Below are 26,847 nucleotides of genomic sequence, written 5' to 3'. Positions count from 1 at the left end.
GATGAGGCAAGTGGTTGGTTTGTAGTAGAGACAGCTTATTATTTGTTGTTTATTTTCTCAGGGTAGAAAACAAGTGTCCTATATCCACATGCCAAAATCCCAGTACTTAATATGGGGATGGAGGGACTTGTTATGCTTTCTGAGTAGTTCACGTCTCGGTTCTGCTTTGGCACCACACATGGAATGACTTCAACTTCTAAATAATGCACTGATTGAAGAGGTATATAAGTAGACAATTAAATGATAAACCAGGTGGATTCAATGAGACTTGAAAACAGACCAGAACTACACACCTTCTGAGAGTGTGAAAGCAGAGAGATGTTATATCCTTTGGCAGGCTAGATACTTGCCCAAATTTTTCAAATGTTTAATATTTCTTTGGATTTAAAGAAGAATTACCCCCCTCCCCCCAAAAAACAAACAAACAAAAAAAGCTTTAGGCGTTCTAATGATTAGGCTTACAAAACTGATGACCATCTAGCAGTGAAAATAATTCTATAAATAGTGAATTATTTGTATTGCAATAATGCTTAGAGGCCCTAAGCAAAATTAAGACCCCACTGTGCTAGGCGCTGTACAAACCCCGATTAAGAAATAATCCCTGCCCTGAAAAGCATATGCCCTAAATACAAATTTCATTCATGATTAGTTGTTGACTTTGATACATAGAATATCAGGGTTGGAAGGGACCTCAGGAGGTATCTAGTCCAATCCCCAGACAGATTTTTGCTCCAGATCATGGCCCCCTCAAGGAATAAACTCACAACCCTGGGTTTAGCAGGCCAATGCTCAAACCACTGAGCGATCCCTAGTCTGAGTGCAGTAGAATTTATACATTGGGTATACTGAGTCATACTTTTTGTTTACAAGTGTAACAAGGGTTGTCTACATAGAGTTTGAATAGGAGCAATTATGCTAATTACCCAGACCTCCATGAGCCTGGGCAGTTGCATTTAGGAATGTCTGAGCCCATCCATAGAGTATGAAATAACTGGAAAATCTATAAACAAAATAGTAACATTCTGAAATTTTCATTAAAACAACATCAGAAACACACACTTCAACTATACAATGCCTGAATCTGTAACTTTCACTCCATGCATCTGAAGAAGTGGGTTTTTTACCCATGAAAGCTTATGCCCAAATAAATCTGTTAGTCTTTAAGGTGCCACCGGACTCCTTGTTGTTTTTGTGGATACAGACTAACACGGCTACCCCCTGATACTTGATGTTTCAATTGACTTACATTAAAAGGGCTGCACCTTTTTGCTTTGCAAATCCCAATTTAGCACTCTCTACCAACCCATTTTATCAGAGCCCCTTTATACAGGTTTCAACATCAGGCATGCTTAACTATGTTGCCTATGCAGTTTTGGTGCAGCTGAGAGCATGGATCTGGCCCGGCATCCGCTGCAAGCCAGGGGAGTCTTTGCATTGACTTCAGTGGACACTGAATCAACATCACATTATGGCAATAGCATAGCCTCACAAGAAACTTTGGTGGCCACCAACTCTTGCTGGTGATTGCACTGAAGCTTTTTACTAAAATACTTAATTAAGTTTAGGAAAAACAAATATGCCTATAAATATGTGTAAATATGCACAGATACATGTCCAAATCATTGTAATTTATTTATGTGGGTTTTTTTTTTGCAGACTCAGTAATAAAAAATGCTGTGAAAAGAGATATTTGTATGTGCATTAATATCACTTTTCCCAGCACACTTAGTAGCTAGCTGGAGGACTGTGATAAGTGATATTAACTAACATGGAAGTACCGGTATCACTTATCACAGCCTCCCAGCTAGCTAGTAAGTGTGCTGGGAAAAGTGATAGTTGCATGTTTGTCAATATTACTTTTCTCAGCAAGCCTCAAGACAAATTAAGCCCAGATGGGGGGATTATAAGGGGTGGCAGAGGGGGCCTGGGGCAATGGGGGATGGATGTGGGGCCAGGGGGAGGCAGCAGGGGCCTGGGGTGATGGGGTGGGTGAGCTTGCATGGCTGGAGCCAGTGGTCAATACTGCAGAGCTGGAGGCCGCGCGGCGGAAGGCAGGGGTAAGAGCCTGCAGCCATGTGGATGGGGCCGGGGTCAGCACTCAGAGCTGGCTGCCGCCACACAGCTGGAGCATAGGACCAGGGCCTGGTGCCAGGGGCTAGAGCCCAAAGCCAGGCCCACATGGCTGGAGCTGGGCATTGGCACCTGAAGCCCTGCGGCCAGGCTCCTGAAGTCGTGTCAGTGTAGCCTGCTGCCCAATCACCCCAAGGCTGAAGCCCAAGCCCCTCCCCTCCTCGAGAACTCCCCTTGCTTCTGCAGCAGTGTGCCTCGCCTGTCTCCAGAGGCTACGCAGCGTGGCGCATCCAGGAGCAAGGACGGGCGGAGGCTGATACTTTGCCCCTCCCCCCCATCACCCCCCAGGAGGTTGTAGTGGCTGCATGAAAAGCCTGTGGTGGCGCATTTGAGAAACACTGGGTAGGAGACAGGGTTGTAGACTCTCAGAAATACGGGCAAGAGAAAGGGCAGGGAGACACCAAGAGACTACTGAAAAAAATGGGCTTTAACCTAAGAGCTCATTTAAAAAAATACATTAACAAAGTGTCTGTAATAACAGCTGTATGAAATAGTCGCCCCCCATCACTTCATCAAACCCTCATTTAAGGACAGACACAGCTGCCTTCAAACCCCACTGTTTGTGCTCAAGTCTAACCAAGCCTTCATCCTAACCTGATGGGGCCAGAAACCAGCGTTATAAACCCTTGGCTCCGCTCTCTTTTGGTTTAATCTAATCAGCCCCCTTCACCTTCTCTCTCTCTCTCTCTCTCTTTTTTTTTTTTAATGTGTATCTTTTCCTCCTCTCTTCCTTAAAACACTTTCCTTTCTCACTTTGCCCTGGAAGGGACTGCTACCAAAAACCGAACAAATCAGAATGAGACCAAAGCAAGCAACAAATGTATGTAGCACTTTCCCACTCTTCAGTGGGGAGCTGTCCGCCCAACACCACATGGGGCTATGTAAAGGTATAAATAGCAGCACTCAACCAAGGACCCAAAATGGAGTCTAGCAGTCCCATCATGCAGTTTTGCTTCTCTTGGTTCTAGAGAACATGCTGCTCCACACACTGCTCTCAGGCATGAAAGGATAGATCTGTGCTCTGGGATAAGGCAACTGGGAGTAGTTAACTCTGCCGTGTGCACTTCACATATAACTCAGTGGGAGGTTTCCATACAGTTAATCCCATTGTGTGCTTTGCTTTACCTACCAAAACTAACACTTTGGTGACCAATTCAAGCAGTTTTTTAGAAATGTCTCAGTCTCAGTGGTTGAGGTTTTCAGAGCAGTCAAGGGTATTGAGACATACAGGGTGGAAGTTTCAAACGCAGTCCATGTGGGCTATAACTCTGCTCCTGTTGAAGTCATGGGGAGCAGAGTTAGGCTAATGCTGAGTGCTTTGGAAAGTTTCACTCAATTCTTCTGTTAAAATGAATGGAAGTTGCGTCTAAATCCCTGGGACTGCTTTAAAAATCCCGACCAGTGCTTGCATGTTCGCCTTTGTGGTGGCATGTCTCTGGGACCCCCTCCCACAGGCAGTGGGCCCAGAATCTAAATGAATCCTGTTGCTTTTCTGTTTTATAACAAAAAAAGACACCCTGCCAGAAAATGCAAGTATGAAGCCTGCACGTGAAAGGTTTCTTAGGGATGTCTACATTGCAAATAAAAAGGTGAGTTCTTAACTCAGGTTAAAATAGCAGTGAAGACACGTCCGTTCAGCTTTTAACTTGGGTTAGCAGCTTGAGTTAAAGTTTATAGGGGAGTCTGAGGTTGACCTCAAACTGCTATCTAAGTTAAAAGCCAAGTTGCTGTGTCTTCACTGCTATTTTAACCTGAGTTAACTAACCCAAGTTAAGAACATCCCTTTTTTCCAGTGTAGACAGACCCTTAGTGTGATATTGGTAGAACTGTGTGTGTTGGGATTAGATATATAGCTCCTTTAGCTAGGCTTTATTGTATATACTGAATTCCCCATGTTCCATGCTGAGAATTTATCCCTTTAAATGTAATTAACTTCTGCTTTCCCCTTTTATTTTTCCAAGTCAATGGTAGGATGTGTGTAGGAAATTATCTCTGCAGAAGTTTGGATACAAAGGTCTGGTGAAGCGTTAAATCTCTTTTCCCCATGGAGCGCTCTGTGGGTCAGGATGCCCGTGAACTTTCAAAGCATCTGTTTTCTTTAACAGTATAATTACATGATCCACAATCAGAGGTGGAGCTTGGCAACACGGCACAGGGTGTTAATGTGCACTGTACTCATGCGATTCTAGCAGAACTGGACTCAGATGTGTAGTTCAGATCTGAACTTCCCAAGCAGCTCAGGGGGGCCCCCTATTAATTAGTATGTGTTGTGGGAGCTGGGGGGAGGCAAAAATATTCCTACTTAAGGTCCCTCATGGGCTAGCACTGCACTGCATGTGTGTGTTAGCAGAACGGAAAGTCTTAAGTGTAATACTATTAGCCAGTATTGGCTGGCAATTCTGTTACCTTCTTCAGTATGTTCTGCATTTCCAACTTACTGATTGGCTCCAGGCCCAGGAAAACTGATAGTTTTTGTTTTTTTTAATGATAGCACTTACAGTACATAACAGTATTATTCCAGTAGGCAACAAAATACTGTATCTTAAGGACACTGTTTTTATCTTTCCATTAGCTTGTCTTTACTGCCTGGATACAGCCGTAATAATAGAGAAAACAAGCACTTCCCAGTTCCGATGTTAGTCAGTGTAACTAGTATCTGCCTGCATAAGACACTGCTGGGGTTGTTTCTGAAAGTTCTGTGTGGCTTTGCTCTTAGTCAGCTAAAGTACCTGCTGTAGCCTTATCTGTAAATACAGATTCTATCTGGAACTGAGAAGTTTAAAAATTGTACTGAGTAAACAATAGAACTTCTGTGGTTTCCATTATCTATATAAACTTGTCAGCATAGTTTATTACACACTGGTGTTGTGTAATCAGAAATATATGCATATGGTTATCTTCAGTGTGCAATTATTTTCTCTCTTCAGATTGTGTTGACAGAATTTCTGCATTTGTTTCTAGTAACTTTTAACCCCAAAAATCTTGATATGTAAAAATTGGCTAATTTGCTGAATGTTGCATTTGGCTTCAGCTGAGTAAGCAGAGCTTGGACCTCAGGACCTGGGCTAAGGTTCAAGGTTTTGGTTTGACCCATGGCTTTGATTCCAGTGTGGGTTTGATAGCACCCCTGTCTTGTGACATTTCTGCCAAAAATGGTGAGAAAGTGACCGTGGGAAGCTTACGACATTTTGAATGGTGGACAGATCAGCTGTTTTTGGGAGACTTCCACCATCTGGAACAGAAATCTTGTGCAAATGGTTGTTTTTGAGAGATTGCAGCCACATCAGATGTATGGCTAGAGCATAGATCCCTTCCACATTTGCATCTCACTTGGAACCAAATCCATAGGGCGGGATTTGGTTCTGAGGCCCTACCTCCCCAGGTTCAGTGTTCAGATTTGGGAACTTCTCCGTTCAGAGCACTTTTCCTCTTCAAAGTACTCTGCAGACATTCACTAATCAGTTTTCACAATATCCCTGTGAGCTAAGTAGCAGCTGCCAAGGGACTTGAGTCCTCACTCCAAAATACAGTGGATTGTGGCATGGATTTTAGTGTAACAGTGGGGCAGTAAAAGACTGATGTGTTGGAAATACGATCTGTGTTGAATCAAAGGTCAGCTTTAGCCAGGCAGGGACGTGGAGCATACTTTAACCAAAATATCTACGAAATCCATATAAAATAGATTTTTGCAGGCTGCCTCTTCATGGAAATCAAATGCCTTACTTTTTTAAATGTTATTGGTAATATAAATAGGGGAGTGTTAACCCCAGGGTTCCAGCTAAAATCCAGTATGTGTAATTACGTTCTGCTTCCTGTTGCTAAATGCCCTTGCAGTTTCAGCTAGCTACAGCATTCTTCCTGACTTCTTGGTCTAAACTGTTGTCTGTTGTGTTGCTGCATGTTAAGCAGTGGTTGTATTTCACCCCAGAGGTAGCTGCATTTTAGTGAAGTGATTCCTCCATGTACTGTAGCCTGTATACTGAGTCACATTTCCAAAGCACTGTGGAATAATTTGAGATGAAAGAGTACTATAGACATGCAGTATATTGTAAGTCAGCTGAATGCATGCAACTTGCCTGCATGTGCGGGTTAGAGCCTCAGCTGGTGTAAAACTGTGATAGCTCTTGAAGTCAACATAGTTGTGCTGATTTTCACCAGCTGAGGATCTGGCCCATAGAGTGTGTACTGTACATTGGCAGCTATGAAGGGGATACTGCTGTGCAGATTAAATTACAGGCTGATCTAGGAATCAGAAATCCTTCAGTGCTTTGGGAACCAAAACATCCAGTTTCCAACCAGCATTTGCCCTCTTGTGCTTGATTTTTAAAGGGGGGAGGGATAGCTCAGTGGTTTGAGCATTGGCCTCCTAAACCCAGGGTTGTGAGTTCAATCCTTAAGGAGGCCACTTAGGGATCTGGGGCAAAAATTGGTCCTGCTAGTGAAGGCAGGGGGCTGGACTCAATGACCTTTCAAGGTCCCTTCCAGTTCTAGGAGATTGGTATATCTCCAATTATTACCCCTTTTGACATGTGGTAGGAGTGTCTTTCCCTGCTTAAATGAGCATTGCCTACTTTTGTCCTGCTTTTTTTCAGAACCTTACTGTTCCTTTAAAGTAGTTTTTAAGGCAGTATGATAATGGGAACTATTCTGCAACCCTAAAAATAGAAGATGCTACCAGCCGTGCCTATAATAATAATAAATACTAACTTTAGGATGCACGCAGGTAGTTCTTGTTGATGTTAGTAGAAGCTTTGTGTGTGCATCTGAAGGCAGGATTTATGGTGGACCTTCACCTTACGAATCTCTGTGTGTTGTTGTTAACAACAGCTGAACTATGGCAGGACCTTCTCAGATGATGGCTGAACACAGGCACATGCCAGAAGTGGATTCATTCCTGGGGCAAGACTAGCAAAGGCTTTGAGCTTGGCTGAGTAGTGTTTTCCTAGCTGTGTCTCAGTGCTTGCCCTGTCTGTGCCATCCAGCTGCGATAGCCCAGACCTTTCCGACACTACATATGCAGTTCTCTATGCGTTTTGTGGGCCGCATCCGCATAATGTATATATTACAAGTATGGCCCTGAGGATGTCATGTGGGCCACAGCTGTGTGCCGATTGGGCTGCGGATTGAGAACCACTGCCCTTGAAAGCGGCATAACAAGCCCTGGAATGATTAGACATTCCAGGCAGCAGGGGGCAGTGGCATGAAGACACAGCAAAGAAAAACCCGTACATAATCCACAAGCCCAAACTGGCTGGCACGGGTCAGCTGTGGGGTTTCTTTGCGATGTGGACATACCCACACTTTCCAGTACATTCTAAACAGCGTACTACTAGTGCTGAACTCCAGCATGTTCTGCTCTGATTACAAAGTTGTGCTCCGCAGTGGAATAATCCTGATTTGAAGGGTGATACCTTTTCATGCAGTTAGTGCATATTTGCCCTGGTTTTCATCAGGACTCCCAGGAAATTGTCAGGAACATAGGAATTGCTATGTTCAGATCAGACCAGTAGTTTTTCTAGTCCAGTATACCGTCTCCAGTGATGACTGGTATCAGCTACTTCAGAAGAAGTTGCAAGAATCATAGAATCATAGAATTCAAGATCAGAAGGGACCATTATGATCATCTAGTCTGACCTCCTGCAAAATGCAGGCCACATAAGCCGATCCACCCACTTCTGAAATAATTCTCTCCCTTGACCCTGCTGTTGAATGCTCCAAATCATGATTTAAAGACTTCTAGTAGCAGATAATCCACCAGCAAGCGACCCCTACCCCATGCTTCGGAGGAAGGCGAAAAACCTCCAGGGCCACTGCCAATCTACCCTGGAGGAAAATTCCTTCCCAACCCCAAATATGGCGATCAGCTGAACCCCGAGCATGCGGGCAAGATTCTCCAGCCAGACCCTCTGGAAAAAGGCTAACAATATCCTATCATTGACCCTTTGTACTAATTACCATTGTGGCACGTTATTGACCTATTGACTAAACCCGTTATCCTATCTTACCATCCCCTCCATAAACTTATCCAGCTTAATCTTAAAGTCTGGAGGTCCTTCGCCCCCACTGTTTCCCTCGGTAGGCTGTTCCAGAATTGCACTCCTCTGATGGTTAGAAACCTTCGTCTAATTTAAAGCCTAATGCAAGAACCATTGCAGTAGGCAGTTTATGCAATAACTTGTTCTGGACAAGTTTATCTTCTGACTCCCAATAATCAGAGGTTGGCTTAAAAGCCTAAAGCATAAGTGTTAAAAGTGGTTGATTTGGGGGGGGGGCAGGTAGTCGGGGGAGACAAGCAATAGCTTTTCAACCAAAACAAACAATTTTGGGGGGAATTTTCATTTTAGTTTAAATTTTCCGCCCACCAGGGATGGCACCATATTTACACACACACACACACACACACACACACACACACACACACACTCTCTCTCTCTCTCTCTCTCTTTCTCTCTTTCTCTCTTTCTCTCTCTGTTACTTCTCAGTACCTCATAAGCCTGTTAAAAAAAAATTGTATCATGTTTAATACTCTGTTAGAAGCTTGAAAATACGTTTTTCTCTTTGTTTTAGTCTCCATTTGGCAAACCTTGTTTTATTCTTGTTTGTACTAATCACAGAATCTGGTCCAGGGTGGAAGACGAGATAATAGAGCATTTGTCTCTTTCCCAGCTTTTCTGCAGTATCTAAATAAGAAGAATGTTCTCTAGTGGGTAGGATGCAGGACTGACAATCTGCAGACCTGGCTTCTAATCCCAGCTCTGCCATTGACCTGCTGAGTGACCTTGGACAAGTCACTTCACCTCTCTGTGCCTCTGTTTCCCCTCCTGCCCTTTGTAAGCTGTTTGGGGCAGGGACTGTCTGTGACTACATGTATACACACTGCCTAGCACAACAGGGCCTTGGTAACAACTGGGGACTCAAGGTACTACCAGCAGAAAAAAAGAATTTGTTTCTATGGATTGGTCTGGCGGCTCTATGCCAGATTGGTGTTGCTCCCTTGAAGCCAACAGAGCGACACCAGTTCATACTATTTGAGGATCCGCCCTGTGGTGTGCAATCGTTAGCGAGGCGCTTGTGCTTGCTGTCAGAATAATTGTTCTTCTCACATGCATGTGTTGCAGCATTTAAAGCTACATTTCTACGACTTTTCAAGACAGCTGAATGGGAGAGGAAGAGAGAGACAGGCTTTTTTAACTTCCTCCAACATTTGCAGTTGACTCAAGTGCAACCCACGGAAGCTGCGTGTTCACCTAATGACACCTCTTAAATCATGTGGAGCAGCGTTTTTGATACTTACCTTTGCTTCACATCAAAAACAAAACATGACATGTGAGACCAAAGTCTCCCATTAGCCCTGGCAGAAATAATATTTTGGGGAATTCCTGGAAAGTGAACTCAGCAGGCAGAAAGATACATCCTCCCATGGCTCCCACCTTCTGAGAGCCTATTCTTTTTATTGGTGTCTCTCTTGCTGCTTCTGTTTTAAACACTTCTGCTGCAGCTGTTCGCCCATACCATCTGACCAAGTTTAAAGGTGTGTTCCTCTGAGCTGGAGATGGAACATGCCCTGTTGGCTCCGGAGTTTATGGTCTTTCCCCCCTCGTCTTTCTCTTGCGTGTATTGATGGGATGCGTGACTGAACATTAGTGAGAGGCAAACTGCAGAGTGTTATCCACCTCTTCCCTCTGACCTGTCTGAGTTCCTCATTTCCCACAGTGCTCCAGGCTCCCTTGGTTGCTGACCGCCCCTCCCCCGTGCTCTCTTTGTGAGGGGCAGCCCATGCCGTGTCTCTTCGGCAGTGGAGGCGGGGGAGCATTATCAAAACACTCAACACGCCAAGGGCCAAGTGTGGGGGACAGCGTGTGACCGACCAAGAGCTAAGAGGGACACGAAAAAGTGATTCACACCAGAAGCGGAAAATGCAGCAGGATCCCTTCTTTTAGTGGGAATGACCCTCTCTTGCCTTTCCTCTTCGGGGGCCTTTACTGCCGAGTGTCAGCAATTTTCAACAGTATAAGTGAGGCAATACCAAATGTGTGTTGCAGATAGGTGTCATTGGGACTAAAAGAAGTGACAGTGGCCATTAGGAAGTAAGAGTGGGACCCTGTAGCTTCATCTCTGGGCTTTCTGCTATGGCTCTATTAGCCCTGTGAGGTGGCTCACATGCTGTAGCATGGAACTGCCCGTCTGACTGAAACCTTCCCAGCATGACCTCCAAAAGAGGAGGAGGAGGAGGAGTAAACCTCCTCCCGAGTTCCTGTGGGGAAAGGCTGAGGAGTCTGCACATAACCTTCCCCCCCCCACTCAGAAGAAACCTAGCAGTCAGACAAGTAAATGAAACAGACAGGAGAAAGGGAACTGCTTGAATCCTTCTTAAACCCAGACTCATAGAAATGTAGGCCCGGAAGGGACTTCTAGAGGTCATCAAGTCGAGTCTCCTGGGCTGAGGCAGGGCCAAATAAACCAAGACCATCCCTGCCAGGTGTTTGTCCAACCTGTTCTTTAAAAACCTCCAGTGATGGGGATCCCACAACCTCCCGCAGTAGCCTGTTTTCCAAAAAGGAAGATGTGTGAAGGTTCTGAATGGGCCTTAAGGTAACTGGTTGTCTCCTCTGACAACAGGCTGAGGACACTTTATGGCTTGAGAGCAGATAGGCCTACCACCTCCCACAGCAAAAGGACAACACGTTTACATGGGAAAGGGACAACTGTTGGCAGATTAGGCTGGCGTGTTGATGCTAGCAGATCTTGCACCACAGGCCTTCTGAGCTGCTCAATTTCCTGTTAGCAAATCAAGGTAATGTTGTGTAACATGTTCCTATGACTGTTTTAGCTCCTGTCGGCATCAGCTAGGAAGAGATTTAGCTGTGAGAGCTATACCACCTGTACAAGGGAAGGATACCATGTGGAGGGAGGAAAAAATTAAAAGCCAAATGAGCCCTTAAAGGAGGCTTGTGTGATGCTCCAGCACGCTTCATGGATGTGTTGCCAAAAGTTTAATCATGGGAATATAACACGGGCAAATGAAAATTGCCCAGCACTGGCTGATGACTGGGAATCAAAAGGGCTTTTTGTAGCATAACAGAGCTGGGTCACTGGATCAGTAGGTCCTTTGCTAATATAGTCTCTAACATTACTGTGATTGCTGTTTCCTCTAGATAAGCAAGAGACACTGAGAGCTCACAGATCCTGAGTTCTGTTCCTATATCTGACATTGGTAATTTACTAGCCTGTCTTAGGGTTTCATATTGCTGTCCATCACCATCATATCTAAATGCCTTCCTCAGAAAATAGATTAGCATTAGTGAAGTCGCTGTTAGACTTCATGGAGACTCTTCTGTCTTTTCTAGATATAAGAATTCTGATTGGGGTAGGGTTATTTTGTTTGTTTCAGGTCTTTATTTTTGTGGGGGCTGATGGAAGGAGTGGGTGCTCAGCTATATGATGGAGAAGTTTCACCAAAGAGAATGTTATCTCAATTTTATATGCAGGGAAATTGAGGGTAAGAGACTTGCTCAGTAAATCAATGGATGATCCAGGCTGAGAACACAATGCCTCCTGGATCCCATTCCTATGCCATGTCCCACTGGGTCAGACTGCCTATCAGACAGGTCAATGCAGTTTTGTGTCTCTGGTTTTCCATTTGTATCACGGGGAAGGTAAAATGCTGCAGGACCGCTTACCCTATGGCCATCTTGTGGTCCTTAAAATACAGGCATTTTCATTCGCTGGGTTGGGGATCTGTGTGGGAAGAGACAGCTCACCTTGCAACAAACAGGTGGACCAGGCCGCTGATGTTGTCTGTATTGGTGCAGTGCAAGGGGCAGCTGTGGGGGGAGAGAACTTGCTGGGGAGGGCAGGGATCCAGAAGGATGGTACGTAATGCAAGTGCACTTTGGTTGCTCCCAGCTGTTGGAACAGCTCCTTAAGGTCTTTGGCAGCCTGGGGTAAAGTCCTGATGCTGCTCTGGCTTATAAATGGGCTTAGCCCCAGTATACCAAGAGGTGCAAAGATGTCCCTCTCCTCACTCCAGTTTCTGTATCAAGGCAGCTCACCCAGAGCTGGGGATCAGGCCCCATAAGTCTGAACCCTACCAAGTGGGTATCTTAGTGCCTTGCAGCCTCTTCTCAATCACATCACAAGGAAAGAAACATCCACTGATCATTCTCGTGGATTTCTCAATCTTGCATTGCCGCTTTCGTTAATTGAGAGAGGCAGGCGCGTGATTGCTTTGTGCCGGGAAAGGAACCTGCCCGCCTGCAGGCACTTACAAGAATCTGCCGATGCTAAGGAGCAAAGTAAAGGCTTCCATAACTTGTCTGGTCTTGCCACTTGATCTTGCAGTGATGCCTTAATGCTGTTTGTATGGCAACACAATCACTTTTCTATTAGCAGCCTCTGAGATAATAAGTAAAGGGTTATGACTGCACTTCAGGATCAAGGGGAAGGAGTGGCTGAGCTGGGAGAAATGGAAGTTCAGCCAAAAGCCGATCAATCCAGTAATAGCAAAGGAAGTGCAGGAAATAACATAATTGTTTTCTGTCTTGAATGTCCCACTAGACATCTGAAGAAGTGGGTGTTTTACCCATGAAAGCTTATGCCCAAATAAATCTGTTAGTCTTTAAGGTGCCATTGGACTCCTTGTTGTTTTTGTGGATACAGACTAACACAGCTACCCCCTGATACTTGACACCAGTAGAAGAGTGTCTGCAGTTGCTGAAGGTGCAGTCATGGCACATGGACTGACTGGCTGCCTTGTTTTCTTCAGACCTTTTAATTAACAAAGAGCAGCAGGGAGCTGGCCTCCAGTCCTCAGCTCAGCACAGCTCCTTGCAAGATCCAGGCCTTAGTGTGGGTAGACTGGAAATTAAAGAGCAAAGCTGGCTGTACAGTAGGGAGAGGAGCTCCTTTCACATGTTAGGCTAGATCCTCAGCTGGTGTAAATCAGCAAAGCTCTACTGACTTCAGTGGTGCTAAATTGATTTACACCAGCTGAGCCTACACCCAAACCCAGATCCAAGTTTCATGATTAGGGCTCATCTCTAACTTTATCTATTCTATACATTTCAACCAGAAGGTCCTGATCTGCCGCCTCGTTTGTCAGAAGCACAAGCCATACTCTGGTACTGAACTCAATTGGCTCTGTTGGCAGCAAAGGGCATGACGAAGGGGGTGAGCTGTTCCATCGAGGCAGAACATAGATCATCCCAACAGGGAGTGAAGAATTTCTTTAATGGCAGGGATGCATTTTGGTGATTACGCTGTAATTCCAGCATGTGCCCTCCCACTTTAAGTGTTCCCATTACTTAGTATGTTGTTAGCGCATTCAGGAACTATGACTGTGTTGTTTGCGGGAATTGTGGCAGTTTTGAACTAACAATCTTGCATTAACAAACGTATTGGAGCATGAGCTTTCGTGGGTGAATACCCACTTCGTCCGATACATGCATCCAACAAGGTGGGTATTCACCCACGAAAGCTCATGCTCCAATACATCTGTTAGTCTATAAGTTGCCACAGGACTCTTTGCCGCTTTTACAGATCCAGACTAACATGGCTCTCCCTCTGAATCTTGCATTGTTTGCATTGGTTGTGTTATGCGCTGGTGGGTAGGTAGCCTTGGACAGAATGATGGGTGTTTTGAAAGGGACACCTTTAAAAAAAGCCTCATCTTCTAAGGCTATGTCTACGCTAGCACTTTTGTCAGTATAATTTTATGTCGCTCTGATGTGTGGAAAAACCCACATCCCTGAGCGACATAAGTGACACCAGCAGACGCGCCGGTGTGGACAGCTCTGTCAGCTACCGCCGCTCATTGGAGATTGTTTAGTTATGTCAACGGGAGAGTTCTGTCCCTTTGGCACAGAGCAGCTTCACAGGAGATCTTACAGCAGCACAGCTGCATCAGTATAGCTGTGCCACTGGAAGGGCTGTAGTGTAGACACACACTTAGCCTGTGCAGTGCATTGCTCTGTTCCTCTCCCCACCTGTGATTGGCTTCAGGGGCAAGTCAGTGTGTGGGCCTCTGTGATCTGAAGAGTAGGGATTCTGTGGGGTGGTGCAGTCTGTCCTGATGGAAAGAGGACCAGAGGCGGGGTGAGCTCACCAAGAAGGAGCTTGGCCTTCTGGTTCAGGCACTGGACTTGAGGTCAAGACAAATCATTGCTTTGCCACCGGCTTTCTGTGGGACCTCAGGCATGTCAGCACAGTTGCTTGTGGGAGAAAGGTTAATGTCGCACCAACCTGAAACAAAATGTTTTGGCATTTCTGAATCAACATTTTTTCGAATTTTCCATTTGGTGAAAAACTTTGACTTTTTGTCAGGAATCGGGATGAAAACAAATGTAGAAATATGCCTGGGATGGGAATTTCAGCCAGCACTGTGCACTTTTGCAAATGCTGGCCGATAATGGGAAATAGAACACCCGAGGTACACTGTGTTAGTTAGTTTATAGACAAGTAAGAAGACAAGGTTCCTTCGCAGTCCACATCATCTTTACAGACAGGGCAGTGGGAATCCAAAAATAGCTTCTTTACATTCTGTAATAAGATGCAAGTTGCTTTGCTGCAGTTGTCCAAACACTCTGAGTTAGACAAACTAAAGAGAATGTTCCTAACTAACAAAGATCCTGTTTCCGAGCAGCAATAAAGAACAAAGGAGGAGGAAATACAGGAAGAGCAGGAGAATTGTTGTTCAATAAAATTTTATTAAAAGAGCAACTAGAAAAATAGACTCTATTTAGAATTGGGCTAAATGAAAAAACTTGCAAATGTCTGATCTTTAAATGCCACTGCGTTTTTGTCCAGCTAATCTCTTTGTCATTTTGAGTTTCAGTGCTGTTGATGATCTCACCAAAACTCAAACATACCGAGTACTTTTTTAGCCAATGTAGTGCAGTTAGGAAATAGCCAGAAATCAGGAGGAAGGAGATTTTTGAATCTGAGTAATTTTGCGGGGCAAAGCCCTCAGCTGGTGTGAATCAGTATAAATGGCTTATGCTGATTTGCACCAGCTGAGCATCTGGCCCACTTTTCTTAGTGCCAGTCTTGGCTAAAAAGAAAACTAGGCCTGTTTGTTTGCAGAAGCCTGTTAGGGTTTTTTTCACAGTATGATCAACGGGCAGGTTATTAAATCATCCTGCCTGGGAGCGGGGAATAAAGCTTTCACCCTGAAGTAACCTCCTGTCAATGTTACCTCCAGCTTTCCTCAGCCCAGCTGATGGTGGCGATTATTTTTCATGTAGAACAAAAAGGCTACAGGGAACTTGTAACTAGAGATGTAGGCTAGAGAGCAATGACCGACAGTAACCCCGGCGTGCTCGTGCTGCAAGGAGAATGGGGAGTGTTGCTTTTCTTCCCCCGCTCTTGCCTCATAATTCTTATACCAGACTGGTGTCCTGCCAAGTTGAGACAAAAGAAACCCTGAGAGGCATACAGAGAGCGGGACTCCATGTTCTTGGGACACGTGGCCGCCCTGGCGTGCTCCCCATTCCCTCCCAGTGCTGTGGAGATTTGCAGCAGACTTACTCCGGTCCCTTCTCAGAAAGGCACTGAGTGTTTCTTGTAAGAAGTCAAGCTGATTAAAACAAGAATGAGAGCCCTGTGCCACAGTCGCTGCTGCTCCCTCTGGGATGAGCAGTGCAGCCATGAGGGAATACAAGCTATTAGAAGTCCATTGCATTAGGGCTTGGCTCGTGGGTTTTTCTCCCTCTTTGCCATCAATTACCAATTTGTTTTGTGCCTCTGCTCTTCCTTAAGTAGAAAAGGCATCAGGTTATCTACCTAATCAGCTTAGCCTATGCCTATGAATTTTCTCTAGAGTCAACCATGTCAATTCTCTTCATAAGAACATAAAAGCGTCCATACAGGGTCAGACCAAAGGTCCATCTGGCCCAGTGTCCTGTCTATCGACAGTGGCTAATGCCAAGTGCTTCAGAGGGAATGAACAGAACAGTTAATTATCAAGTGATCCATCCCCTGTCGCTTATTCCCAGCTTCCAGCAAACAGAGGCTAGGGACACCATCCCTGCCCATCCTGGCTAATAGCCATTGATGAACCTGTCCTCCATGAATTTATCTAGTTCTCTTTTGAACCCTGTTATAGTCTTGGCCTTCACAACATCCTCTGGCAAAGAGTTCCACAGGTAGACTGTGCGTTGTCTGAAGAAATACTTCTGTTTGTTTTAAACCTGTTGCTTATTAATTTAATTTGGTGATCCCTAGTTCTTGCATTATGAGGATTATACAACACGTCCTTATTTACTTTCTCCACACCAGTCATGATTTTATAGACCTCTATCATATCCCCTCTTAGTTGTCTCTTTTCCAAGCTGAAAAGTCCCAGTCTTATTAATCTTTCCTCATATGGAAGCTGTTCCATACCCCTAATCATTTTTGTTGCCTTTTTCTATACCTTTTTTCTATACCAACACATCTTTTTTGAGATGGGGCGGCCAGATATGCACACAGTATTCAAAATGCAGGCATACCGTGGATTTATATAGAGGCACTATGATATTTTCTATCTTATTATCTGTCCCTTTCCTAATGATTCCACAACATTCTGTTTTTTGACTGCCACGGCACGTTGTGTGGATGTTTTCAGAGAACTATCCACAGTGACTCCCAAGATGTCTTTCTTCCCTCAACTCCCCACTGCTTAGCATTTGCACCTTTCATCTCAACTGCATTCCTTTGTATTGCCAACATCAAGCATTCAAAAGCCCCAGAGTCAGGCCCCCCAAATCATGTGATTGGTTTAAAAAACATGAGGTTTTAAAAAAAAATCAGGGTTGGGGTTCTGTTCTTTACTCTGGTTTTTAAGACTTCAGGGTACAACATTTTCCAGCATTTCACCTCAACCAGGAAGATTCTGCTTACAAAAAAAAAAGTTGAGATTCTCATATAATCATATGCTTCCAGGAGCTGGGGCTTTTAGAAAAACACTAAATATCATAAGACTTACCAAAAAAAAACGTGAGAGATGGCAAGACTACTTCCTAAATCTACCTGTGCTATCTGTACAAAGTAATCTCTGGCTCCAGGCACACTTGTGTCTGCCTGTGCTTGGCCTGGAAATGTCTTGTGGTAGGTTACAATGATGGTGATTATTAGTAGTACTCATATTATTAACGATCAAACATTTTTATATAAGATTTAGTAAGTTTCTTATTGCCCTGAACACCAGTTCAGTCCTGCTTAAGCCTACAAAATAGAGTTCAAGTGGAGTCCTGAACTTCTTGTGACTAGCCTTCTGCACTGGAGTGAATTTCCCAAAACCTGAAGAGCAATTTATTCTGAACCATTGAGTTCCCTTTGCATCTCATGCGCCTGGCAGCCGATTAAATGCAACAAATCAGGTGTTAGCGTTGGTGTAGGAGGGAGGTTGTTTTCAAAGATTCTATTTTTGGTGTAAAAACATGGCAGGTCCAATGTATCTCTGCAAGCTGCTGTATTTCAGAGCACATTGGCAGCAGCTACTGTTTTCCTTATGTGTTCTGCATTGTCGTTGTCCCTTCCCTTTCCCCCCCAACCAGGGTTTGCTATTTTAGTTTGAAGATTTCACATTCTTTCTCCTTTTTGGATTTGCACTAAATAAAACCGAGTGATTCTTGCTTCTCACCTAACAGGTTTGAAACTTCGGGATTTCCTGGTCGACAACGAGACCTTCTCAGACTTTCTCCATCATAACGTTTCCATGCCGTCGTTTGCTGTGGATGAGATACTGAATGCAGAGGTCAACCTCAAGCAGGTGAGGAACTCTTTCAAGCATTATTATTATTATTATTGTGGTAGCATCTAGGAGCCCTGCCCCATTGTGCTGGTTGCTGTACCAATGCAAAAAGATGGTCCTTGCCCCAAAGAGCTTACAATCTCATCTTGGTTGGTTTGCAGCAAGGTGTAAGAGGACTTGAAAATCCACGTAGAGAGTCTGGAAATGCCTAAAAGGCACAGAACACTTGAAAAGCCAAAGAGAATTTCTCAAGTCCGACTTTCCATTGAAAACACCTGTCCAAACAGTGTTGTTTGGACTATTTTACTTTTCTTTCTCAATGACAAAGAAAAGATGCCCTTGTGGGTCAGTCACAGGAATGACTCAGGAGCTCTGCTGCAGACTGCCAGAGTGACCTTGGGCAAATCATTTAATTTCTCTGTGCCTCAGTTCCCCGTCTGTCCGATGGGGAAGAGGAGGGTTCCTTTTCCCCACCTTTTGTCTGTCTTTTGTTTAGATTGTCAGCTCTTTGTGACAGGGACAGTGTGCTTGTACAGAACATAGTGGAACTAAGCAAATAATTGACTTTTTTTCAGAGGATCTGAAGAAAAAATTATTCAGTTTGACCCCAAATGATTTTTTTTTTGACATTTCATTTTGGGTAATTTTGGGGTGCTTTTTACCCTTTGTTATGGTCTAAAAAATTAGCCAAATTTCTAAACAGAATGCTGTTTTGAAAAGAAAAGCCAAACATGTTGTTCTGAAATGGTCAAAATGAAACATTTTGATTTTTGTGGGAAAAAAATCTATTTTTTTTTTTGGCTGAAACTATTCACCAAATCGGACCCAAATTTGTAATGGTGCCTGGTACAGTGGTGACCTGATTTTGGCTGAGACGTGTGAAAGCTACTGCACATAATACAAGAAGGTGCAAATACTGGAGTCCTTGACATACTAGGTTGTTTTCTTTGTCAAGCTCAGAACATTGGGCTTACTAGGCTGCAAAAGCTCAATGGCCTACCTAGCTCATGTTCCACTTTCTGACATTGGCCAGGGATGCTTGCTTCAGATTTCAGAGGACGACGTATGCTCACAGTACTGCAAGTGCCATGCAGTTATCTAGCATAGAGGGAAAATTCTTCTTTCTTCTCACCACTGTTCTTGGTCAGTTTATGTCCTGAAGGATGGTGACTTAACCCTTTTAAACTTTGATCCTTCTTAATTTCAGAAGCTGGTCTCATTCGTACAAATGTTTGATGCTTTCTAGAATTTGACAAAGCCATCTGCCTTTGATAGTTAATACGTTACTCTAAAAAAATTCTTTGTGTCTATTTTAAGGAATCTGTCTGCAACCCTAATTTTTCTAAAGCTCAATATAGAATCAAAGAGAAGCACATATTAGATGTGAACATGGAATAAATAATCAGAGAACTTTAACAACGTGTGTAGTGCTGAGTAGTGGGAATGTAGAGACAGCTTTTAAAGAGATTAATAATTAAAAGATAAATGAAATAAAACTACCTGGCGCCCAGTCTTTTGATAAACTTGAATTTGATTTTGTAGCCATAGTAGCCATTAGGAAGGCAGTATAAGTGAGAGGAAGAGTAATACTTTTAGCAGACCAACATATTAGAGCTACTCTGGTGACACTAGAGGGGAAAACTGCTAGCTAGGTTCCTCTTGAATGACTTTAACTTACACCTTCTTGTCAATAGAATAACACGTTTTGTGTAGACTCTGTCAATATTGTTGGATTGATGTTTTCCAGCCCCATGATATTTTCCATTGAAGTACAGTAGTAGCCATAAACCAAACTCAACAAGTCGTACTGTCGCACAGTGGGACCCTGGAGCCTGGTAGGGGGCTTCAGGGACTACCATAATATAAATAATGAATCAAAGCAGACATCTTTCTTCCTGGAAAACTTCATGATCTGACTTGTGACTCAGAAAAAGCATAAAATGTTCCCAAGTGATTTCGCTGGAGAGTCGTGTGAGAGGCCTGACTTTACCGCTGGATTGAATATTGATTGTTAGGGGAAGGTTTGTTTGGTTTTGGTGGATAGGGATAGAGAAGGAGAGGGGAGGATCTCTGCAGAGAGAATTAGTGCCCACTGCAGGTATACAGTCCTCTCCCCGCTCTGTATTGAAGTTAGGACTCTGTATCCCCCTGTGTGAGATCTGGGATTATTTCCAGGTGCTGCTTTCTCTTTCATTCGCCTCAGAAAATATTTGGAACTGGCAGTGCCAAGGGGACGTTATTGGTATATAGTTAAAGCTCCAACCAGGATTGTGTACTCTATAGGTACTGTACAGAGACATGTGATGAGATACAAGGTCTCTGCCCTGAAGAGCAGTCTAGTCAGCTCTTGGGGAAAGGAGACACCAACTCAGGTCACTCTGTAGCACTCCTCAGACCAATTAGGCTGGGATTTTCAAAGGAGTGTTGATTAGTGCTGAAGAGAGAGCCACCCCAACCTCCTCAGCCAGAAGCTGGAGATGTGAGCCCTGAAAACATGGAAAGCTGTAAAACCACTTAGACTGTAGGGTTGTGGGGCAGGGACTGTCTCTATGTTCTGCATTTGTACTGCACCTAGCACAATGGGTCTTGGCCCATGACTGGGGCCTCCTGGGCGCTACCACAGTATAGCTAACAATAGGACTGAACAATTGCACTTGTGTCACCTAAGCCACTTCTGATTGACTGTACAAATCTCCCAATTTTACATACACGGTGCTTAGTGGACAGGAAAGAAAGGATACTGTGATCCATGAGCCTGAAATAAAGTGGCCTGTGTCTTGTTTTTCAGAGACAGTCCCAACTTCTACAAAAATGATCTTGACATTTGAAGACTCCTTAGGGGAATTAGCCTGTCATTTATAATTTATGCTTCTACCTGAAATCACCACAATTTCAGACCGATTGTAATTTTCATTAAGTTGTGAAACTCACATGCATCCGACGAAGTGGGTATTCACCCACGAAAGCTTATGCTGCAATGCGTCTGTTAGTCTATAAGGTGCCGCAGGACTCTTTGTTGCTCGTGACTTCATGTGGCTGGGAGGGTTTTTTGGTCCTGTCTGCTTGTTATTTTTGTTTAATATAAATATTTTTGTTGTTATAAGTCAGGGGTAGGAAACCTATGGCATGGGTGCCGAAGGCGGCACGCGAACTGATTTTCAGTGGCACTCACACTGCCAGGGCCTGGCCACCGGTCCAGGGGGCTCTGCATTTTAATTTAATTTTAAATGAAGCTTCTTAAACATTTTATAAACCTTATTTACTTTACATACAACAATAGTTTGGTTATATATTATAGACTTATAGAAAGAGACCTTCTAAAAATGTTAAAATGTATGACTGGCACGCAAAACCTTAAATTAGAGTGAATAAATGAAGACTCGGCACACCACTGCTGAAAGGTTGCCGACTCCTGTTATAAGTGTTGTGCCCCAAGTTGCACAGGAAATCTGTGCCAGAATTGGAAACTAAACCCAGATCTCCTGAATCCCGTGGGGTCCACTGCCTTTAACCACAAGACCATCCTTCTCTCATATTGCTGTGGTGCTGGAGGCAATGATTTTGTGAAGTGCCACCATTACAGAGAACAAAGCTTGGATTCATCCTGTTTCTGGAATGCAGATGTAGGCAGAAGTTAAGGTTCTATAACTCTGAGTCCATTTGCATCCTTCCTTAGATAGGCATCTCTCCACTGGATGGTAGACATGTTTTTGCCTTGAAAAATATGAAAGTTCTTGTACTTCGTCGGCTCAGCATGATACAAGAGATTTTAGTGAGACTCTGTCACACTGTGGCTGGCCCCAAAGAGACCAAGTTACTGGAGGAGTCCTGGAACGAAGCCGAAGTTGGTTCCTTAGAGAGAGGCTGAAGGTAGGAGAGCAGCAAGAGGGGTTTGCTGACTGGTGTCCCCAAACCAGAGAACCAGGGCTTGAGAAGGCTGAAGGCAGGAGGAGCAGCAGCAGAGGGAGTTGAGTGCGTGGGAGTCTGAAGAAGGGAAACTGAGACAAGCATTGCTTCTGCCACAGCCTGCTGCAAGAGGGTGCTCGGAGCGGGGGTTTCCGTCTGACCGACTCCTCGTGATCACCTTTGATTCAGACTGACGTCCAGTCCAGGCATACCAGCGGTTGCAAACCAAGAGAAGCAGAAATGGAGAGAAACACTGTTGTTAGTTGTGTAAATCTGGTTGCCCTGCAACTATTTCACAAAGTAAACCATGACATTCCAAAGCTTCTCTTGTTTATCACCTGTATTAAGCATTTACCTTTGCACATTCAAAGGACTCCAGTGCCATAATGACCTGTTAAAGGGATTTGGAGATCAGTCTCATGAGAGACCCAGGTATTAGATGATTGATCAGAGGTTTTCATTCATTTCCTTTACAGATATTAAACGGGAATCCTTAACTTAAAGTATGAGGTGTTTGTGGACAGGAGCTAGGGATCTGGTCTTATGTCCATTGAAGTCAGTGGCAATGTTCCCATTGACTTCAGTAGCTCAGGATCAGTTCCAAACATTGCAAAATTACAAGCGCCAGGCTGTGGCCGGTCCTTTGTGAGCATGTGAGGAAGAGAGAGGAAGGAACCAACCTCCTCCCATCTCATGACCTTTGCCAACTGGTGAGGATAGGCCATTGGGGGTGTCTTGTGCTGCAGGTAAAGCTATGATCTCTCTCTCTCTCTCTCACACACACACACACACACACACACACACACACACACACACACACACACACACACACACACACACACACACACACACACACCCCTCTCTCTCTCTTTGTGCTCAGAGGTCTTGATGCAAAGCCCATTAAAGTCTGTGGGAGTCTTTCCACTAACTTTGGTGGGCTTTGGATCAGGCCAAGGAGCACAAATGGCAGGATTCGTGTGCTCTCAATTCCTGGTCTTGCACACCTGCATGTGAGGCAAGAGAAATCTGATTGCAACTGATTGTAGGCTAGAGAATGTGCCTTACAGATGATATATCTCAGGAGTTTAGACTTTGCTTTTGCCACATTTCTTAGTTTTGACCACAAACCTTAACTTGTTAGAGGGGCTCAGGTCCCAGACAAATATATATTGAGGTTGGTGTAGAGTAGGGAATCTACTATTATATGGATCTGCATGGAGTGCTGGAGATATCTCAGCCATAGGACCCTCCTATTTCGGAACTCAGTGGGGCCACATACTTTTGTCATAATCAGAGTAATGCATGGCTAAGAACCATGAAATCCTTAGGGAGAAATACCCTCTCCCTTCTAACTTTGAATATTATGAATTATGATATAGCTAAATGCTCATTTCTGACTTAGTGCCAAGAATGATTTATTGATGGCATTTTGTATTGTTTCACAACTGTTCCCAGGTCATCCTGTCTGGCTATAGAATGGAGCTGAGAGATCTGTGCAATGCGTCAGAGCTGTCTGAATTTGTTACAATCCACAACCCGATAGTCGCGGTGGTCAGCGAAGCTTTCCTTTGCACCATGCCTAAGGAAAAACTCCACGCAGCTGAGCAAGCCTTTCGTGCTAATATAGACCTTTTGAAGCCTGTACTGGTGAGTGCACTGGCTATACAGTGATTCGTAAGGGGGAGCATCAGTGCTGGGAATTAGTGCTTTATGCAGGGCATGATATAATGCTTGGTTGTACAAGCTTTCGGGAAGTATGGGGATGGGGTGTTCAAGAATACACAAGCCTTTATTTTTTGGAATAGACTGTTTAATGCCAATAAGGAAAATGGAAAAGGGTTCTGAGTCCCCCAAGTTAATCATATAGTTTTCTCCTGCCATACTGCTGCTTTCTGTTGATTAAATGTTAAATGAGGACATTGCCTGTGAACATGCGTCTCTGCATTGATTTGTCAGGAGAAAAATATTTATGTTGTATGGTAACAAAGGGCCATTCATTGTTCCTGTATTTTGATCAGATGTTGCATCTCAGCTGGAATGAACCCACAGATGTCTGACAGAAACCTATTTAGCATTAGAGTTTTCATATATTTGCAACATGAGGAAGCTTGTAGCTAATGGCAACCTAAACTCTTTGAGTAGCATGTGTTAAACATGCGCACGCATGTGAGATTTTAGGTCCAGATCCAAAGACCACTGAAGTGGAGGGGAATCTTTCCACTGACTTTAATAGACTTTGGATCAGTACCTAAATACTTTAGCTCCATGCAGTTTGCAATTATTTAAGTAAAATTAAGGTGCTTGGTGAAGATATTTGCAACAGACATGCTTGTTTATTTTGGAACCCAGGCGACTCTTTGTGTACCTACAGTGTCTGGTAGCATACACTTGATTAAGAACTTGATTAAGTTGATACTGAAAACAGCCCCACGGAGAAGAAAGAGCCTATGGAACCCACTTTGTTGTCCAATAAAACAAATACTCTACTGTCTGCCTAGAGGAATTCAGCACTCTTGCTCTGTGGGTATCCAGTTTTGATATGCCTCATAGGACAGACAGTCAAGCATCAATTGCTTGGAGTTTTCCCAATCAAAGGGGTTGACTATTAAGCACTGGAATCAGATTACCTTTCAGTCCAGACTTTACTGTAATTCATGTTCTGTTTTGCACATGTCTTCCATGTGCATTTTGTCCTTATCTAGGGAGGCCACTACCGAGAATGACATAATAATGAATACATAGAGATGAAGTAACAGCAGACAAAGGAAAGAGAGCATAAAAATTGTTCCTATAGCGAAATGAACTATTTGAAAAGGGCTCTGGGAAGGAAAGCATTTCAGAGCGGGCTGGGGACAGGAGAGGTTGAGGTGAGGTTATCTTCAGTTAGTTAGAGTGTTCATAATAAGTGAAATTTGCATTTTGTGGGCTTGAATGGGACTGAAGTGGTTTATAGGCCTTTTACTGGCCCTCTGCACGGGTGTAAACATTCACATGGCTGCAGCCCAGCATCTCTCTACCTGGGCAGTTTACACTTCCCAAATCTCCATACACACTCTCTTTGAGCCCAAAGATTTTCAGATGCCAGTCTGAGTACGTGCCTCTAACTGCCCAGTTTACACTCAGTCAGGTAGGTGAGGGTACAAGTACTGAGATTTGCACCCACAATCCAATTGCAGATGCAAAATACGGGAGCAAATTACTTGAGAATAAACTGGGCCCTAAAAAAGGAGGCTACCCATTGGAAATGTTGGCCTGTAGGTTTTCTTCCACGTTAAATGAATTCTGGTTCTAGCCAAACTCGTTCAGTACAGGCCCAACTTCCTCATTTTCCACCATCCTCGGTTATAGAATTTGCTTTCTGTAATGACAAGCTCACGAATATTCTTGCAGCGAAGATGGTAAAAAGATAAAAGTGAGAACATTGCCAACAAGTAGACATACCCTTAGTAAAGTCTGAATTCTTTAGCCCAGCAGAAACAAAAACACTGGCCATATCTAAGCCTATGTTTTTGATCAGTAAAAGAGCGGCCATACATCATTATGCTCCTGCCACTGGGCAAGAACAATATAGATATTGGGTGCAGTATTGAGAAGCCTGCTTCTGATCTCGACTTTAGAGGAAAGCTGGCCACACAATAGCAGATCTTAAGGTGGCCATCCTCCAGCAAAAAAAACTTTAGGACCAGACTTCTAAGAGAAACTGCTGAGCTTCAGTTCATTTGCAAATTTGACACCATCAGTTTAGGATTAAACAAAGACTGTGAATGGCTTGCCAACTACAGAACCAGTTTCTCCTCCCTTGGTTTTCACACCTCAACTGCTAGAACCTCATCCTCCCTGATTGATCTAACCTCGTTATCTCTAGCTTGCTTCTTGCTTGCTTATATTTACCTGCCCCTGGAAATTTCCACTCTTGCATCCGACGAAGTGGGTATTCACCCACGAAAGCTCATGCTGCAAAACGTCTGTTAGTCTATAAGGTGCCACAGGATTCTTTGCTGCTTTTACAGAACCAGACTAACACGGCTACCTCTCTGATACTTGACCTATAATAACATCCTGGGAAAAGGAGGTAACATTCTGCTACTCTTGAACAAAGGAGTCTGTTCACTTGCAGTGTATCAATAAAAGCAGCATTTTCCTAAGGGTGAAATCTTGGAAATGAGTTCTGTTCTGTTTCTTATACAAAGCTCATAAACCCGTGTTGAAAAGCTCATTGGCCAAGTAAATTACATTTTTAAAAATGCCCTGGAGGTCTTTGTTTAATGGCATTTTAGTAACTCAAAGCTCTCTCTAGCTGTAATGCAAGTATAACAAAGTCTGGGCCATGTTTTCAACTGGCGTAAACAGACGTGGCTCAATTGACTACAAGTTTTCATAATTTTCTTTTCTGAGACCCCTGAAGAAGAAGAGGAAGAAGAAGGAGAAGGGTCCATGAGTTTGCAGCTCTATTTAGGGTAAATTTCACCTCAGGGACTTCGTGAAAAACTCAAGCTCCCATTTAAGCACCGCATTAAGGGCTCAAGTGATACATTGGTCTTTCTGCATTGGAGAGTGTGTTCAGCTCTACATAAAAGAGAAGAATTAATGTTACAAAGTAAATCAGTGTGATACAAAGTGCAATGAATTGGCTGGTGAGATTTCGGCGCAATTAAGAAGAAGAAAGCCAGATAGAAAAATGGTGCTCATTTACCATACTTCATATTCGCAAATTTTTCCATATAGAGAACTTCCCAAATAATTGTCCAAGCCTGGGGACAGAGAACCTTTGCCACAGGAATAGAGGGAGGCAGTTGTGGTTAAAACCCTGGACTGAGATCCAGGTTGCCATCTTTGCCACTGCCCTGCTGTGTGACCTTGATTCTGGGCATGTCTGTGCTGCATCTGGGAGTGAGCCCATGTCCTAAAAATAGCAGTGTAGACATTGTGGCTCGGGCTAGGCACATGCTCTGAAGCCTGGGGCCGGGGATGGGCTTGAGAGCCCAAGCTCCAGCCCAAGCCGCAACATCAAAGCACCATCTATAGAGCTATTTTTTAGAGCACCAACGTGAGCCCCGCGAGTGAGAGTCTGCAGGCCCCAG

General features: G+C 44.0%; 1 protein-coding gene across 2 annotated transcripts in view; it reads left to right on the top strand.

The window, feature by feature from the left end:
• Positions 1 to 26,847, top strand: part of ABCA1 (ATP binding cassette subfamily A member 1) — a 134,497-nt gene that overhangs the window by 47,335 nt on the left and 60,315 nt on the right. Inside the window, exons 2-4 of one of the 2 annotated variants that reach the window (XM_045022062.1) lie at positions 10,750 to 10,924; positions 17,757 to 17,878; positions 23,222 to 23,413. In XM_045022062.1, the coding sequence (XP_044877997.1) occupies positions 17,825 to 17,878; positions 23,222 to 23,413 (246 nt within the window). In that variant the 5' untranslated portion in view covers positions 10,750 to 10,924; positions 17,757 to 17,824. The remainder of the gene's footprint in view (positions 1 to 10,749; positions 10,925 to 17,756; positions 17,879 to 23,221; positions 23,414 to 26,847) is intronic. The other variant, XM_045022061.1, reaches the window with a different exon arrangement.

This window comes from Mauremys mutica, chromosome 6 (genome assembly GCF_020497125.1).
Source record: "Mauremys mutica isolate MM-2020 ecotype Southern chromosome 6, ASM2049712v1, whole genome shotgun sequence".
NCBI classification, from domain to species: Eukaryota; Metazoa; Chordata; order Testudines; family Geoemydidae; genus Mauremys; species Mauremys mutica.
This window is presented reverse-complemented; position numbering and strand designations above follow the sequence as displayed.